General features: G+C 44.6%; 1 protein-coding gene across 4 annotated transcripts in view; it reads left to right on the forward strand.

Moving 5' to 3' along the window:
- Nucleotides 1-19,675, forward strand: part of LOC126177009 (cuticle protein 18.7-like) — an 84,760-nt gene that overhangs the window by 39,905 nt on the left and 25,180 nt on the right. The window contains exons 1-2 of one of the 4 annotated variants that reach the window (XM_049924230.1): nucleotides 16,248-16,340; nucleotides 19,271-19,663. The exons of 1 other annotated variant lie outside the window; for it this stretch is intronic. In XM_049924230.1, the coding sequence (XP_049780187.1) occupies nucleotides 16,329-16,340; nucleotides 19,271-19,663 (405 nt within the window). In that variant the 5' untranslated portion in view covers nucleotides 16,248-16,328. Of the gene's footprint in view, nucleotides 1-16,247; nucleotides 16,341-19,270; nucleotides 19,664-19,675 lie in introns of those variants that run through there. 2 more of the 4 variants (XM_049924229.1, XM_049924228.1) reach the window with 2 other exon arrangements.

Here is a 19,675-nt window from a genome sequence, read left to right on the forward strand (position 1 = left end):
TGCATGCTCTGTTGCCTGTGTCTATGTGCCTGTGGTTTTGTCAGTGTGATCATGTGATGTATCTGACCCCAGAAATGTGTCAATAAAGTTTCCCCTTCCTGGGACAATGAATTCACGGCGTTCTTATTTCAATTTCCAGGAGTGTATAAAGGAGACCGCATACAGGGTGTTTTTGTGGCCTATTCTTGAATCCTGCTCGATTGTTTGGGATCCGTACCAGATCGGATTGAAAGAAGACATCAAAGCAATTCATAGGCGGGTTACCGTTACCGGTAGGTTCGAGCAACACGTAAGTGTTACGGCGATGCTTTGGGAATCCGTGGAGGGAGAGCGACATTCTTTTTGAAGAACACTACTGAGAAAATTTAGAGAACCTGGTTCTGAAGCTGATTACCGAATGATTTTACTGTCGCCTACATCGTGCGTAAGGACCACGAAGATGAGAAAATGGGTCTGAGCACTATGCGACTTAACTTCTGAGGTCATCAGTCGCCTATAACTTAGAACTACTTAAACCTAACTAACCTAAGGACATCACGCACATCCATGCCCGAGGCAGCATTCGAACTTGCTACCGCAGCGGTCGCTCGGTTCCAGACTGTAGCGCCTAGAACCGCACGGCCACTCCGGCCGGCGCGAAGATAAGATATGAGAAAGTAGGGCTCATACAGAGGCATACAGATAGTCGTTTTCCCATCGCTCTGTTTGCGAATGCAATGGGACAGGAAATGACGAGAAGTGTCACAGAGTACCCTGCCACGCAGAGCACGATTGCTTGCGGAGTATCTACGTAGATGTCGATGTTGCTGTAATAACGTTAAAAAGTAGTTTCCAGAAAGAATACTTGTATGTATACATACAATAAATAAATAATGTCACCACAGTACACTGTTTTACATCAAAGTTCTTTAAAGGCATGCAGTAGACACTTCGTAAATGGTCGTATTGCAGGACGGGGAAAATAAAACCTTTCCAGAAAATATTTGTGAGACCTACGTGCAGCTGACCTTGATTAATGAAAAAGAAAGTGATAGTAACATGATTTCGATGTACCAACCGGCTGCCTGCGCTTCCACATCTACTACATGCTCCGCCTCGAGTACTTCACTGTGACACTACGTTGAACTGAGTGAAAGGAGAAGACGTGTTTAGTGATCAGTTGAATGCAGCACAAAATTTTGCTCACAATGAAACAGATCGTGTTCATTGCCGAGCGTTACGTGAAACACAATTCGTACAAAACGTTTGGAGAAATCTTCGCACAATAATTAAGAATGGAAGTGCTCTATCGAAAACTACCATCAAAGTCTGCTATGCAAACCTATGTGGCGAATAAAAACCTGTAACGATCCGAAAAGAGTTGTAACACCAGAAAACATTGCCCTAGAGTGAAAGAAAGCCGACAACAAAGTCCAACGAAATAAAATGAAGGCCGTTCATCTGTCCAAGCAGGAATTAAGAGATCGCCATGTAGAAACCTTATCAGAAAGAACTCGCATCAGTATCCTTGTAAATTTATTTCTGTGCACGAGTTACAGCGCTCAGCCAAACTTTCGCCTCTTGAGTGCTGGCGGTGGTTTCTGAGAAATGGAATCAGGACTTTTGGGCTCTCAGTTTTTCATTTATTCAGATGAGGCCTAGTACAGCATGTCACGGTGTGTGAACTCACAGAACATGCGCCATTATGCAGCAGGAAATCTCCATCAGTACTTTGAAGAGCCATTACACAAACCCAAGACTGAAAGCGCATTGTAGTTGTGCACTTCACAACACGATTATTGCATCAAACTGTTAAAGCTATTTAATCCACACGTGGATCAACCCACAGAAGATGAAAGACTGTACGGATATTTTCAGCCAGACGGACCAACAGCACACACCACTGTGACCGCAATGTCTCGAGTGGTATCAGGTGTCCGTTGAGGAGAGAACAGTCAGCAGGGGCAGTGCCATCGAATGCCGACCTCGATGGCCTGATCTCTCTCCCCGTGATGTTTACTAGGGCTGTTGATAAAATATGGATATCTTTTCCAAAAAAAATATCGTTATCAACCAGCGATATCATCTTCCCCATACGTCGATTTATTGATATCGAAACGGCAAAATCGAGGTCCGGCATTTTTACTTCACATTACATTTTCTTGCAGTTTCCGGTAAATATTTGAAATTGTTTTTTCCAGCTTGTAGGAGTCTTACTACTTTTTGAGCTGTCATCATGTCCAGTCTTTCTCTTCGGCTGTATGAAGCAAGTATAGGTGGCACAAATAAAAAAGTCCGATTGCACTGAGGGGTAGCAGTGTTTATAGAATCAAGTTTTCTCATGTGAATAAACTGCCTTAAAAATAATTTTTAACGCAGTTAGTGTCCTATTTCTTCACATTGGCATTCTTCAAAAACAGTTGCTGAAAATAATGATCAAAAATCTAAACGAACAGATTCGTGCTTGCGGTGGACGGAGATGTGTGAAGGTAAACGCCGACGCTATTGACGCTCGGCGCTACTGATGGAAACTGCAACGTTTAACAGAATGAGTTTTTTACTCTGCAGTGGAATGTGTGCTGATATGAAACTTCCTCAGAGATTAAAACTGTGTGCCGGACCGAAACTCGAACTCGGGACCTTTGCCTTTCCCGTGCAATTGCTCTATTAACATTTTTTTTTAATCTCATTTTGTTCGCTTTTGTTCGTTGCATCTGCTGGGGGCGGACGTCGTTAGACATCCGTTTAAGTTCGTTGTTGATCGATTAGCTCAGTTTTTTTATTACTGAGGGCTGCTAACCCTCTGACCGAACACGCTTTTTTTTTCTTTTTTAAGGAACCAAGTGACTTTTATTTTTCTTCTGTTCGTTCTCGTTCAAGGTGTTGTAGTGGTTTCACATATTTAACCAACACCCATTCTTTCAAAAATTATCTTCAGCATGTTGCCGTAGTGCTTCTTGTGGTTGCGATACGTGCTGATTTTTGCATATTCACACTTCATGTAAACGCGGAATTCTATCTCGTTGTCCGACCCAAGTGTGTGGATGACATAACTAACATATTTTCCGAGTAACCAGCTAATAGCGTTGGTTTTTAATTTCGGAAAGTATGTCATGTCCGGTCTCAGGAGGAGCGACGGCGTTATATATTGCGTAGAGGATCTGGTGAGGAAGGCGATTTGTTGCCTGATCCAATTCCAGTTATGCACATTGCCACCACAGGTGAATCTGTGGCTGAGTGTATCCACCAGATTGCATTTTCCACACAGGTGTGTCTGGTTTAAACCGATCCCATATAGTCTCTCGTTGGTGCTGATGACATTATTAACTGTTTTGTACCATGCGGAAATAGCGCCTGTAGATAGCCCGGCATAGTTGATGTTCCGCCATACAGCTTTCCAGTCACAATTTGGGAATTTCGTTTCAATTTTGTTTCTACCCTCATTTAACTTCCTTTCAAGTATGATGTCGCGCGCTGTGATACGTGTGTTGCTTCTGATTTCGTAACTAAGATAACTTGCTTCGAGGAAAAAGTTCCTCACATACTGCAGACGGGCATTAATCCTTCGCACATCAATCGGTGCTTGCAGGCTATGGGGTGTCACTGCCTCAAAGAGCTTTGCGGTTATACATTGTGGAAGTTCTCTGAGTATATGGAAAGTCCGTTTGAGGAACAGAGCAGACGCTTTATTGCGAATATCCACCAAACCGAGGCCCCCGTTTCTGACATCCAGTATAACTGTGGTCGCAACAACCCTGAATATGTCTCCTCGCCATAAATAATTGGTAACAGTGGACATGATCCCTTTCGCTACTAGTTTAGGAATTGGAAATACCTGCGCAGTGAAATACGCTTTAGACAAAACGCAGGAGTTGATGAATCTGACTTTTTGCACCAGGTCCATAGTTCGATGGATGTTCTCCATTACAGCACCATGAACTTTCCTCCTAGTTTCCGTCCAGTTAAAAGCAGCCATCCGCATCGGACATGCCATTAAGGTTATTCCCAAAGTTTTATGTTTGTTGTCTTGTTTTGCCCATGCCAGTCGAAGGTGATCTAGGCCCCGTAGATTCAATATTTGACTTTTGTTTTCATTTGCTGTCGCTCCCGACGCTAGACAATACCTTTGGATTTCTCTTTCCAGTGTTACTGTCTCCTCCTTATTCCTTATTACAACGCCCACGTCATCAGCATAAGCGCGTATGACAGTTTTCTCACCACTCAATGTTATGCCTGTTAATCTTGCGTGGACTGTGCGGAGGAGGGGCTCTAAAGATACTGAAAATAAAAACATTGATAAGGGACTGCCCTGTGGAACCCCTCGCCTTATCTGTATGGGTTTAGATGTTTGGCCATCGCTGAGCTACCGTGCCGGCCGGTCAACTGAGCTACCCAAGCACGACTCACGACCCGTCCTCACAGCTTCAATTCTGTCAGTACCTCGTCTCCTACCTTCCAAACTTCACAGAAGCTCTTCTGCGAACCTTGCAACGTTTAACTTCACCACGTTGACACTGCAACTGCTAGGTCACTGGCGTTTGAAGAAATGAAAAAACGGGAAAGTCGACATGAAGTGCTCCGGACAAATCCGATATGCGACGAAACCAAACGACGGACCCATCGGGCACCTCTTACTATGCCACTTACACGCAGTTACCATTGATAGCAAAGTGGTTATTACCAACCATGAACGTGCATAGTTTTCCTTTCAATTCTTGCTCTAAGGGGGTGAATAGGCTGCTAGCTAATTGATGTTCAGAATATCTAATAATAAATCAATACCTAAATATACAGCTCTAAAACTGGCAGTGTATTTACAATATGCAGCAGATGGTTTTGTAGTCCGGTGCGTCGATATGATTTCCGTCGATATATCGATCCTTTTTCTCGAAATATGGAGGGCCGTTGACGATAATTTTTTAAATATTGGTATATCGGATTCCTGATATTTTTAAAAATATTAGCGGTCTTAATTATTACCTGCGGAACAAATTGAAGGGTCAGGTGTACTCAGACAGTATTCACTCACAGGAAGAGCTACATCAGAACACTGAAAACGCTGTTGCTGCTCCCCCACTGCCGGAGCTGAGACGTGTATCTTACAGTCTGACAAATCGAGCACAGCGCTGGTTCGTCGGTGGTGGCCATTTCAGCATCTGCTGTGACGTACATTAAGAGGATCAGTCCCGGTTCAGTATTATCGTAAAGATCATCCTCGCTAGTTTCATTCTGCGCATCCTGGTTTATAAAGCACGCAGGAAGTTCAGAACGATCGCGCATATTAATTAATGACTCGGGTATTTACCAAATTAACCGGTGATAACGACGGAAGTGATGAGTCTTACAAACAATAATGGTATTTTACACACCTATGTATAACTTATACAGTGTAAGCTCTTGGCGACATCCCCTGTCAGCACCGACAGGCTCTACGTTCTAGCAAAGGTAACAGTATTACTACAGTGAATAGTCAGCAGACACAAAAATAAATTGCAAGAGAGACATTTTCAAAATCTCATGACAGGGTTAATGCAATTTTTATCTCTTTTCATAGCAGCACAGGCATATAGTTATTACCTCTCTTCACAGGATTTCATCATAGTGACTAGAATAACGCCACAACATCTGTCTTTCGAATGGTTTCATTCTCCTCTCCATATTTTCTTATTCCGTGATAACCTTCTTATCTCTTGTAACTATTACACTCAACCTCTTCTATAACCTTTCCTGGTCATTCTAGTCTTGGCCTGCCAAACTACTACTTTCACTCTTCTGCTTTTTCCAGCGCCCAGTCTATTATTTTTAGTTCTTCAGTCATTCAACACTTTCATGTATCCCAGAAGTTTCAACATTCTTCGGTAGCACTATATTTCAATCGCTTCTTCTTCTCCGGCTTTCCGACTGTCCAGATTTCCCTAATATACAGTGTTGTACTCCAGTCGTACAGGTTTAGGAATTTCTTCCTCATCTCCATAAGTATTTTGATGCCAGTAGGACGCTATTACTGAAGAAAGCTTTCTTCATCTGTGCTTCTACTTCTGATTTCTTGCTTCTCAAAATGGTTCAAATGGCTCTGAGCACTATGGGACTTAGCTTCTTAGGTCATCAGTCCCCTATAACTTAGAACTACTTAAACCTAACTAACCTAAGGACATCACATACATCCATGCCCGAGGCAGTATTCGAACCTGCGACCGTAGCGTCGCGCGGTTCCAGACCGTAGCTCCTAGAACCGCTCGGCCACTCCGGCCGGTTCTTGCTTATCCTACCATGTTTCGAAGATGACGGTATTGTATCACTTTCTTCTTTTTTGTGTCATTCCTGTCGTTGAATTCTGCTGGAGGTTCACATTTAAAAGTTTCAAGTGGCTCTACTAGTTGAAACTTGTGAAGAAATTAGCGATCCAGCGGAGGGATCGACTCTCCGTGTTGTACCCAGATAATGTAGGATACCTCAACGATATATCCTATCTTTTTTTATGCCAGTACATCACCAACAATTTTCCAGCATCAACATTTTAACTTGCTACGATAGATCTGTCATAATGAACGCTCAATGTCGATACGCATGGTCGCAACCTGTGAGTCGTGAATAAAGGAAGTAAGAAGCTGGTTTACTTGCTTGTATGTATTCTACTATGAAAATAAATTTTTTTTACAACTAATGTCCAGAGAAAAGAATAACAAACGAAACCAAAGAAAATAAATCGAAAAGGAAAAACCTACAACATAATACAAATTACGTTGGAGTTATCGAAGAGACAAAACGTAATCTGTCTGGTATACATATACAATCAGTCTTTTACGCACGGTTAGGAAGAACCCCGAAGGCCGTGTTGAGGTCGTACGCACTCCAGGGCATGTGTGCAGCTCCAGGAAATCAGAATCACCAAGGTCGTCTTGTTGGACAAGCTTACATGGCCAAAGACCTCTTCCGAACATTAGCTCTTACTGCCAGAATAGACGCGAACATGGACGTTTAACAAGTTAATTAAATAGCCTGAAATGAAACAAATGGACATATGAGGATGAAATGGATGGTCACCGAATGATATGAAATGACATGTGGAAGCCGTTCAGATATACTGAACCTGCGAAGTAATGTCTATTAGTAACAACTGAACATTTGTGGTAGATGGGAACCGAATTAGAAATTCCTGCTCACCATGTCCGATGGCTCTTTGAGCTCGCTTTCAGGCCCGGCCCAAACTTTCGCTCTCACTGATGGTTTCGACTATGTTTTCCGCACACTACTACCAATGGTTCTCTCATTAGGGGAGCCACTCGTGAAAAGCAGGAAATGCTTGTTCCAGTCCCTGACTTGCACAACTGCCGCTACCTACTCATAACACTATGGCTTCACGTGTTGTAATATCCAGAGCTACTATGCCGTGGTCGCACGAATTTCTGGTTGAAATCCAAAGTTTGGTCCCCATCTGCAAAGGACATCTTCAGGGATGGTTGCACATCCTGGCTCTCGTTGTACCACTTCACATTCCCATCTTGTAGTCCAAATACTGTTGATAAGAAATTGTTAAACCTTCAGGATTCGACCAGCTACAAGTAACACACAATGAACCCTAACGACCTAGGCTGCACTTCACTCAATAGAGTTAGTCTTCTGCACAAAAACCCTCTCTATCAGTACATCATTTAGCAGACTCGCTGCCTGTTACGAAACTCTTCCTGTAAAGCACCTGACCGCACGGTGGTCCCATGCTTAAGTGCTACACCGCTATACTGGTAAGGAACAAAAATTAATGCGACGCAACACAGGATCAGTCGTGCTATCATCAGCGATAATAGTGGATATACCGCATCTTCTCCTTTTCCTTGTTCCTTTGTCTCGCATCGGCGCAGGGTCAACATGGCTATTAACGGATTAGACATGTTTAGTCTATGGGGTAGCTGGATGCCCTTCCTGTCGCCATCCCGCTACCCTCCGGGACGGAATATGTGTATTTAAGTTTTCTAATTGTTTGCGAATCATGTAACTGTGGCGTGACGTCGGTAACAGCCCGGTACTCATCTAGAGGGACATGGAAACCGCCTAAAAACTACAGACTGGCTCGCCAGTACACCAAACCTCGTCGTTAATCAGCCGTCCTGATTCGATCTGGTTACTTCGCACCTCCCCGTCTCGGAAGCGGCGCTTTACGAGGAAGCGCCGCTTTATCAGGTAGTTGGTAAATAATAGCGGGCATATAAAGATGTTCCTCAGAAATAATTAACAGTTATTTAACAAATCAGGAATGAAGTCTCGTAGTTCTGATCACACCTTGTCTATGCAATGTTGCGTTCACAAGAAACAATGACACCCCCTCTATTATGCGAGGAAATCGGAGCACGATATCAGAGCATACCTTGAACACATGTACTGGAATCTTGTGTATTCTGGTTTTCATATCGGATAAAAAGTGAAACTGGATCATTAGTTTATACTAAGTCTCTGTTTTTTTATTTATACTTGATTACTTTGTACTTATTTGAGAATATACACTCCTGGAAATTGAAATAAGAACACCGTGAATTCATTGTCCCAGGAAGGGGAAACTTTATTGACACATTCCTGGGGTCAGATACATCACATGATCACACTGACAGAACCACAGGCACATAGACACAGGAAACAGAGCATGCACAACGTCGGCACTAGTACAGTGTATATCCACCTTTCGCAGCAATGCAGGCTGCTATTCTCGCATGGAGACGATCGTAGAGATGCTGGATGTAGTCCTGTGGAACGGCTTGCCATGCCATTTCCACCTGGCGCCTCAGTTGGACCAGCGTTCGTGCTGGACGTGCAGACCGCGTGAGACGACGCTTCATCCAGTCCCAAACATGCTCAATGGGGGACAGATCCGGAGATCTTGCTGGCCAGGGTAGTTGACTTACACCTTCTAGAGCACGTTGGGTGGCACGGGATACATGCGGACGTGAATTGTCCTGTTGGAACAGCAAGTTCCCTTGCCGGTCTAGGAATGGTAGAACGATGGGTTCGATGACGGTTTGGATGTACCGTGCACTATTCAGTGTCCCCTCGACGATCACCAGTGGCGTACGGCCAGTGTAGGAGATCGCTCCCCACACCATGATGCCGGGTGTTGGCCCTGTGTGCCTCGGTTGTATGCAGTCCTGATTGTGGCGCTCACCTGCACGGCGCCAAACACGCATACGACCATCATTGGCACCAAGGCAGAAGCGACTCTCATCGCTGAAGACGACACGTCTCCATTCGTCCCTCCATTCACGCCTGTCGCGACACCACTGGAGGCGGGCTGCACGATGTTGGGGCGTGAGCGGAAGACGGCCTAACGGTGTGCGGGACCGTAGCCCAGCTTCATGGAGACGGTTGCGAATGGTCCTCGCCGATACCCCAGGAGCAACAGTGTCCCTAATTTGCTGGCAAGTGGCGGTGCGGTCCCCTACGGCACTGCGTAGGATCCTACGGTCTTGGCGTGCATCCGTGCGTCGCTGCGGTCCGGTCCCAGGTCGACGGGCACGTGCACCTTCCGCCGACCACTGGCGACAACATCAATGTACTGTGGAGACCTCACGCCCCACGTGTTGAGCAATTCGGCGGTACGTCCACCCGGCCTCCCGCATGCCCACTATACGCCCTCGCTCAAAGTCCGTCAACTGCACATACGGTTCGCGTCCACGCTGTCGCGGCATGCTACCAGTGTTAAAGACTGCGATGGAGCTCCGTATGCCACGGCAAACTGGCTGACACTGACGGCGGCGGTGCACAAATGCTGCGCAGCTAGCGCCATTCGACGGCCAACACCGCGGTTCCTGGTGTGTCCGCTGTGCCGTGCGTGTGATCATTGCTTGTACAGCCCTCTCGCAGTGTCCGGAGCAAGTATGGTGGGTCTGACACACCGGTGTCAATGTGTTCTTTTTTCCATTTCCAGGAGTGTATAAAAAAGAAAAAGTAATACTTTTGTTACGCAGTAACTTATACAATGTTTTTTTTAAACTTGTTTCTATATCGGCACAATAGTAAGTTGCTGATTTATTATTCAATAGTACATTAACATATTACAATGAAGTGCCGAAGAAACTGGTACACATGCCTGATATCGTGTAGGGCAACTGCGAGCACCCGAAGTGCGGCAACATGACGTGGCATGGACTTGACCAACGTCTGAAGTAGTGCTGGAGAGAAATGACACCATAAATCCTGCAGGTCTCTCCATAAATCCGTAAAACTACGAGAGGTTGGAGATCTCTTCTGAACAGCACGTTGCAAGGCATACCAGACAAATTTAATAATGTTCATGTCTGTGCAGTTTGGAGGCCAGTGGAAGTGTTTAAACTCAGAAGAGTGTTCTTGGAGCCACTCTGTAGCAATCCTGGACGTGTGGGGTGTCGCATTATCGTGGTGGAATTGCCCAAATCGCTCTAAATGCACAATGTACATGAATGGATGCAGGTGATCAGACAGCATGCTTACGTACGTGTCGTATCAGCGGTCCCATATCACTCCAACTGCACATGCTTTACGCCATTACAGAGCATCCACCAGCTTGAACATGAGGATTCATGAGGTCGTCTCCATACCGGTACATGTCCATCCCCTCGACATAATTACAAACGATAATCGTCAGACCAGGCGACATATTTCCAGCCATCAATAGTCCAACTTTGGCGTTGACGGGCCGAAGCGAGGCGTAAAGCTTTGGTCCTGAAGTCATCAAGGGTACACGAGTGGGCCTTCGGTTCCGAAAGTCCATGTTTCGTGGAATGGTTCGCGCGCTCACACTTGGTGATGGCTCAGCACTGAAATCTGCAGCAATTTGCGGAAGAGTTGTACTTCTCACACGTTGAACGATTCTCTGCGGTTGCCATTTGTGCAGTTGTTGCAGGATCTTCCTCCGGTCGCATCAGGATCGGAGATTTGATGATATTGAAGGTACAGTCGTGAAATGGTTGTACGGAAAAATTCCCATTTCAACGCTACCTCGGAGATGCTGTGTCCCATCGCTCGTGAGCCGACTATAGCACCACGTTCAAACTCTCTCAAATCTTGATAACTTGCCATTGTAGCAGCAGTAAACGATCTAACAACCGTGCCAGTCATTTGTTGTCTTACATAGGTATTGCCGACCGCCGGCCGCGGTGGTCGTGCGGTTCTAGGCGATGCAGTCCGGAACCGCGGGACTGCTACGGTCGCAGGTTCGAATCCTGCCTCGGGCATGGATGTGTGTGATGTCCTTAGGTTAGTTAGGTTTAAGTTCTAGGGGACTGATGACCTCAGCAGTTAAGTCCCATAGTGCTCAGAGCCATTTGAACCATTTTTTTATTGCCGACCGCAGCGGCATTTTCTGTATGTTTACGTATCTCTATATTTGAATGCCCCCCTATGCGAGTTTCTTTGGCCCTTGAGTTTGAGTGTATATGAGTGAATAAAAGCTTTACTTCTATTTTTATTTGCCCTGCTGTTACTACGTCATGCGTAATGCCAAAGTACGCACAAAATGGATATAACCTTTTTCCAAACAGTTTCAGAGGTCATTCACTTGTTTCTTCAGTAATTTGCTACACTCGATGTAGATGTTGATGTTGATGTATTTGAGTCGTAATGTATCTGGTCCTGTAACTCATCATACTATAAATAAATAAGTCAGTAGTCATTACATTCTGACGATTCTGTTAGTTATAAATTACGATGGGGTTTAAAGGTACGCGAGTCTCATTGGAAGAGAGTGTGGAGGAATCAGAAGGAACAGTTCTCCATCCACACTAGGGATCACTTAGAAAATTCTCAATCAATGAGACTCTTGAGTATTGCTCGCCACACTACGAGGCTCGAAAGAGTCGTTGTAATAATATTCAAGAAAATTTAAAGTGCAACGTGTGAGGAAACGTATATCTAATTAACAAAAGTTCTATCGAAAAATGACCGTAGGTGCGTTAAAAAGTTTGTTGAAATGACCTTTCAGGTAAGTTGAAAGGGGATTAAATGAAATAAAAACCGTCGTACTGACGAAGAAAATAATGAAGAAACCTTGTTGACTAGCACAACTGGCTCCAGTCTGCCTGAAATTAACGCGGATTTAGTATGCCGCAAGCCTTCTCCCAATACCTGCCGTAAATATCACAAAAGCATGACGTGTTTGATTGTACTAACATTTAGAACAGTAACATTACAAGCACTTGAAAACATATACTTAAAAATAAAATGGAAAAAAGGTGCATATTATGTGAATTCTACTAGAAATTTCGGGAAAGTAAATGACGTAAGGAAGAAAGGACGTCGATAAGCTGAATCACATCTCGTCTTTAACCATTATTATAAAAAAGGGAATTATATCTGTAGAACGGACTTAGGTGACTGAGAAGTTGCTTGAAGCAAATAAAAATGATTTAAAGAATCGTAGATCTAACGATATACGAGGATATAGCAACGAGAAAGCGTACGATAACAGAAAAATTTTCGTATATTTGGTAATTATGTTTACATCCAAACAGATTTGTTAAAGGCATAGAGAGTATTTAAGTAAGTTACAGCTTTGTGTAAGGGACATCTTTTATAGTGGCAAAAATTTTCAGCGCAAATTAATTAGCTGGCTCAGTCAGCATGCCGCTTTCCAGTTACGGCATACAGCACATTCTAATCCAGTGTGCGTGTCCGTAACTGATACTGTAAACGGAGGTGGCCTATGCTCTAGGAAGCTGACATGACAAGGTGCAGTAAAAAAGGTTTGTAAGTTTCTGGTGGGTTGCAGTCTTTGTTATTTACGGTGAGCAACAAATGCGCTCGGCGCAAATAACAAACTGCTTATCAGTAGCACGAAAGGTTAATTTGCAACATTCAGTACTTAGTATCATCACTCAAATAGTTTTTGGTTTATACGCCACACCAAAAGGAAAGTAACTGGCGTCCAAAACTTGAGGATGAAAGTAACTTTCGTATCATATGTCACTGCCAAGTAACGCAGCTCGATGAAACTCGGACCATCCTCAGCAAGAACTGCTACCAGTATATTACAGAAGGTAACTGAAAAATGTACGCAACGATGCGGACTCGGGGACAATAATTACACTGATTACACAGTGTTTCATGATGATCCCCAGACACCACAACAGGCGGGACATGGCTGCTTTTAATAGGGTGTGCGATCACCACGGACGGCAATGCATGCTCTACGAGGTGCACCCACACTGGCAGCAAAGTTGGTAGGGATTTCTTGGGCTAGAGCGTTCCGTTCCTCCATCAGACCGGTTGTCAACCCCTGGATGTTCGTTGGTTCGTGTGGATGTTCTGCAGTTCGTCTCCCCACTGCATCCCACACGTGCTCGATGGGATATACTTCGGGGGAAAGGGCAGGCCAATCCATTCACCGATTATCCTCTCGTTCTAAGAGCTCCTCCGCTTGTGCAATTCGATGCGGTCGCTCATTGTCATCTATAAAAATGATGTCAATAGCGAATGCAACCCTGGAAAGACGCACATGCGGAACGCCTATCTTGTCACATTAACTTTGACAGGAGAGTCTGCCGTGTTCACAGATTTGGAATTCATTACGCTAATGCTACATTACGCCTCCACACACCAAAAAACAATAATGTTCGGCAATGTTCCTGGATTCATTACGTACCCTCATACGGCGAGATGTTGAAGTACGTAATGCATTGTGTATAAGACATGTTTGTCTTATGTATATAATTTCTGCCTTGCATATTGACTCCAGATATGTTACTGTGTTAGTTTCTCGTTATTCACATATTGTTATCTGAGGAACAACATTTTGGAGTGCATTGTTGCTATCGAGTTCTACTTACGGTTTTGGGATCATATGTTTCCACATGTGTCGTAGTGAAGTTGTACTTAGTTGGCCGATTTCGAAGGCATTTCAGTTGGTCACATCTCCAGGAATATACACTGAAGAGCGAAAGAAACTCGTACACCTGCCTAATACCGTGTAGGGCCCCCGATAGCACGCAACACGACGTGGCATGGATTCGACCAATGTTTGAAGTAGTGCTGGAAGGAAATGTCACCATGAATCCTTCAGGTCTGTCCAGAAATCCGTAAGAGTACCAGGGGCTGGAAATCTCTTCTGAATAGCACGTTGCAAGGCTTCCCAGATATGCCCAATAATATTCATGTCTGGGGAGTTTGGTGGCCAGTGGAAGTGTTTAAACTCAGAAGGGTGTTCCTGGAACCACTCTGAAGCAACTGTGAAAGTGTGGAGTGTCGCATTGTCCCGCTGGAATTACCCAAGTCCGTCGGACTGCACAATGGACATGACTGCATGCAGGTGATCAGACAGGATGTTTACGTACGTGTCACTTGTCAGAATGGTATCTGGACGTATCAGAGGTCCCATATCACTCCAACTGCAAACTCCCCACACCATTACAAAGGCTCCACCAGTTTGAACAGTCCCCTTCTGACATGCAGGGACCAAGGATTCATGAAGTTGTTTCCATACACGTCCACCCACTCGATACCATTTGAAACGAGACTCGTCAGACTAGTCAACACGTTTCCAGTCATCAACAGTCCAATGTCGGTGTTGGTGGGCCTAGGTGGCGTAAAGCCTTGTGTCGTGGAGTTATCAAGTGTACGCGAATGGCCTTCGGCTCGAAAAGCCTTATCGATGATGTTTCGTTGTATGGTTCGCACACTGACTGTTGTTGATGTCCGAGCATGAAATCTGTATCAATTTCCCGAAGGGTTGCACATCTTTCACAGTGAACGATTCTCTTCAGTCGTCATTGGTCCGTTCTTGCAGGATCTTTTTCGGGCCACAGCGATGTCGGAGATTTGATGTTTTGCAGGATTCCTGATATTCACGGTACACTCGTGAAATGGTCGTACTCGAAAATCCCCACTTAACCGCTACCTCGAAGATGCTGTGTCCCATCGCTCGTTCGCGGACTATAATACCGCGTTTAAACTCACTTAAATCTTGAAAACCTGCCATTGTAGCAGCAGTAACCGATCGAAAAACTGCGCCAGACACTAGTTTCAAATACTGCACTGCCGACCGCAGCGCCGTATTCTGCCTGTTTACCTATCTCTGCATGTGAATAAGCATGCGTATACCAGTTTCCTTGGCGCTTCAGTTTATGTTTCCACATGTGTCGTCATGAAGCTGTTCTTAAGTGGCCAATTTTCGGCGGTTCCGAAGACATCTCAATTGATCATATCTCCAGGAATACAGAAGCAACTAAGGAACAACAGGAAACATTAATCCGGCAATAAACGTGTAAGTAGGCTGTTTATATTTTCTTATTGGCAACGTTACGTAGCGCTCTGTATGAAAGTCACTGGCTGTGCTGTGTGCAGTCTGTGGCTAGTTAGCATTGTTGTCTGCCATTGTAGTGTTGGGCAGCTGGATGTTAACAGCGCGTAGCGTTGCGCAGTTGGAGGTGAGCCGCCAGCAGTGGTGGATGTGGGGAGAGAGATGGCGGAGTTTTGAAATTTGTAATACTGGATGGCATGAACTGCTATATATATTATGATTATTAAGGTAAATACATTGTTTGTTCTCTATTAAAATCTTTCATTTGCTAACTATGCCTATCAGTAGTTAGTGCCTTCTGTAGTTTGAATCTTTTATTTAGCTGGCAGTAGTGGCGCTCGCTGTATTGCAGTAGCTTGAGTAACGAAGATTTTTGTGAGGTAAGTGATTTGTGAAAGGTACAGGTTAATGTTTGTCAGGGCCATTCCTTTGTAGAGATTTCTGAAAGTCAGACTGCGTTGCGCTAAAAAAAAAATTGTGTGTCAGCTTAAGCACAGTCATGTAAAATTTTTCAAAGGGGACGTTTCAAACGTAAGCCTTTAAACATCTTGTCGGCGGAGTGGTACAGATGGAATATCAGCTGAGTTCTAAAGGGATTGGGTTAAGTATCTGCACTGCGCTATCGAAGAAAATTCCAGGGATTTCTGATTAAGCGAGTGATGGTTCGCGATGGCAAGATGATGACTAGTACTCTGTACTTTCGGAATGTTTTTCAAAGCCTTAACAAGTACGTGACCTCGCTTGACGGCTATACCCAAGCGACCCAGAGGCGTTTCGGAGGGAATGGAGGACGACATAAAGAATGAAGTTTCGACTTCTTTTTCGGGTTTCATTTTCGACAACGTTCAGGAATCCTTGAAAAAACAAACATGACGAGAGGACAGTACTAGTAGACGGAGGACGAGCTGTAGTAGTAAGTGGAGAGAAACGACTTTGGCGGGCGCCGCCCATCGCCGAAGACTGGGCGGTCTCGTAGGGGGTCCAGGCGGCAGGATGTGGCGGGGAAGACGAGGCCGGCCCGCGCTATATAAGCCGCTGGCCAGCCACACACTGGGCAGGAACAGTTCAGTCCGAAGCAGCAGCCGCAGACGACATGAAGGTCCTGGTGAGTAGCCGACAGCGCACAGTGGCGGGGGCGGTGGCGCTCCGCAGGCAGGGGTCACATGGCCGCGCATCTACCTACATGTTCCACAGACAAAATTAAGTGTGCGGTAAAGTAAATTGCAAGGGAATGATAGAAGGCGTGGTATATTGCAGTACCATCTGCAAATCATATTCTCATTTGGGGTGCAATAAATAGTTCAAAATTCGTATTACTTACCACTAGTGATTCTAACATAGATTTCTTTAGAGCATGGTTCCCTTCAAAGATTTTTGTTTGTGTTTATTCCTAAGGCGGTTGTAGTCTTAAGTAAATGGGGGAAGAGTAGGTAATCGTTTATCTCTCCGCCATTTACGAGACTAGCAACACTGCCATCTGAAAAGTGATTTCTTTCACAGTGTTGGTTATATATGGATGAGAAGTGTCACCATGAAAGTACATACTGTGAAATCGTGTGAACTGAGGCAGTAAAAGAACGTCCTAGACACACCAAAGTATAGAAATAGTTTAGTACTGATGAAAGAGTAACATTCAAATGACAACATCAAAAGTACCTTATAGTAGAAACCCAAGCATTCCAGGTGGATAACCAGAGAATACACGCTATACATATTTAGTTGCTGACGATTTATAAAAAATATAACTGTCCTACCCGGCTATTAATTGGTTTCTTATCGAGTTTTGAAATAAATAGTATTATTGAAACTCAATGGCAGAAAAAAATTGTCGGGACTGCAACAATGATATTGATCAAATGAGATCACTATTACTTTCCTGGCGAATTTCGAGTGTATACAGGTGTAGCGTTATCGTCAATCAACTCAGTCAGAAAGCTATAACACTTGAGAGCCTAAGGAGTACTTATTATTTGTTTGTAAGAGTATACATTTATCACGGAATAGGATAGATAGCTTTCACACATTTCCAGTATCGGTGTCTCTCGCTACAGGAGAATGGCATCAGTAATGAAACATAGGATAAAACAAACTTATGTGCTAGTACAGTAGTCACACGCTTTCCCTCCACACTCGTGAATATACGCTTCCCTACTGACACCCGGACGCATATCAGAATCTCATGCAGCCTGTAAATCTCATCGCGATTCTTATTTAACTTCCTGTCAGATGAAAACTGTTTGCCAAACTAGACTAACTAGAACCTTGTCACTCGCACTAAAAGACTTCAAACCATTTATTGTATCAGTATGTCTATATATTTAATGTGCCAAAGTTAGTACCATCAGGTCAGCATATCTAATCAGGCATTCTAAGTACTGTAATAATTACGGTAAGTATAAGTCACTATAATGTGCACCATTAAGAAAAATTTAACAGTTCCTTTAGTGCAGAAAGCGGAAAACAATAAACTCAGTTTACATTTGTGCACGAAAAGTACAACAGTAAAGACGAGATAGAGGGAGGTGGATGCAGGAATTGAGGACTAGTAGCAATGGACACGAGAGAAGAGCTCGAAGAGCAATAGGAAAAGAAATGTGGTAAAGCACAGTAATGGAGATCGGAAAAAAAACATTTTAACACCAGGGAATAATCTGAGTTAATTTATAAATGAAAAAACGTAAAATACTGTCCAGAATATTTTGTCTGAACTGTTATATGATGAAATTACAAATACTAGAAACAGGAATCAGAAGTGCTCTAGTTGAAGATTGGTGATGTAGAACAGCGGTCGCCGAAATGAGACCCAAAGGTCGGCCGTCGCTTGAATCAAGTGTTCGTACGGCGAGCGGTTCTCTGCCGTATTTTATAACGCTCGTAATATCCATGCAGCAACTGACACCTGAATCCAGAAACTTCAGTGAAGGACTTCTTAAGAGAGTGATTTTCATGCTCAGTAGCAAACAACGTTACTAACAAAGAAGGCAATTTTCTAGGTGTGCTTACTTTCAAACGGCATTTGTGAATTCATGTAAAAGATAAGTAATGCTGGCTATTTACTTCCGGGGCAGAAGGTTAACTTGCACAGCAACTGTGGCATTAAAGAATGTGGTGAGGGACGGGGGTATTGTTTTAATGTTCGTCCTCCAGTAACGACATCTAAAGGCTGTTGACAACTCGTAGCAAAGAGTTGCTGCGGTATAATGATTGACACAGAAATAACATGGATTCGTGAACGCGCATTATAGAGATGGTCATTTTAAATGTGGTATGTATTTGCAACAAGTAGTATGACATTAGATTCAGGTAGTTATAATTTCACACAATAAGAAGAAGGAAAAAGACATTCAAAATGTTTGATAAATAATTGTGATCATATCTCAACTTGCATAATACACGTAATACGTTTAATATAAGTACACTCCCACAAACAGCACAACACTTCTTCAGGTAACTACAGTATCACGACTTTTGGGTAACTGAGGGTTCAAATGGTTCAAATGGCTCTGAGCACTATGGGATTGAACATCTGAGGTCATCTGTCCCTTACACTTCGAACTACTTAAACCTAAGTAACCTAAGGACATCACACACATCAACGCCCATGGCACGGGTTCGAACATACGACTGTATGAGCAGCGCTAATCCAGACTGAAGCGACTAGAACCGCTCGGCCACAGCGGCCGACTTAACTGAGGGTGGCAGCAATATGAGACAGAGAATAGTCGACATGAAGTGTACGAATTGGTGCCTAATTTTAACAATGAGTAATAGGGGATTGTCAGGCAAGCTATGACCCCCTTACTGTAACTGATCTATAGGGGTTTCAGAATGTGCTAATTTATATGGGCCATCAACTGACTCTTAATAAAATTTGACAACGACTAATCCTGAAAAATAAAAATTTATTAGAGGAACAGATTAGGCATTTTGTTAGCCACTGTGTGTGATAAGTAGAATTCATTCAAAGCAGAGCAATATAATAAGTACATCGATTCTAGAGAGTCCAACGATGTCTAATGCATACGCTGCCTGCAGGTGATCCTGAGCTCCGTGCTGGCCGTGGCCCTGGCCAAGCCCGGCTACCTGGGTCTGGGGGTGCCCGCCGCCGTCCCGGTGCCCGCCGACGCCCCCGACGTGGCCGTGGCTAAGGCGGCGCACCTGGCGACGCAGGCGGCGGAGGCGGCGCGCAACACGCTGGGCGTGCCCGTGGCCTCCGTCGTGCCCGCCGACGAGCCCCACGTGGCCGTCGCCAAGGCGGCGCACCTCAACATCCAGGCCGCCGAGGCCGCCCGCAACACCCTGGGCGTGCCCGCCATCGCCGCCGCCCCCGTCATCGCCGCCGCTCGCTACGCCGTGGCCGCCCCCGTCATCGCTGGACCCGCCAACATCGTCATCGGACCTGGCGGTGTTCCCCTGGACACTCCTGAGGTATGTGCTTCA

Source organism: Schistocerca cancellata, chromosome 3 (genome assembly GCF_023864275.1).
Source record: "Schistocerca cancellata isolate TAMUIC-IGC-003103 chromosome 3, iqSchCanc2.1, whole genome shotgun sequence".
Classification (NCBI taxonomy): domain Eukaryota; kingdom Metazoa; phylum Arthropoda; class Insecta; order Orthoptera; family Acrididae; genus Schistocerca; species Schistocerca cancellata.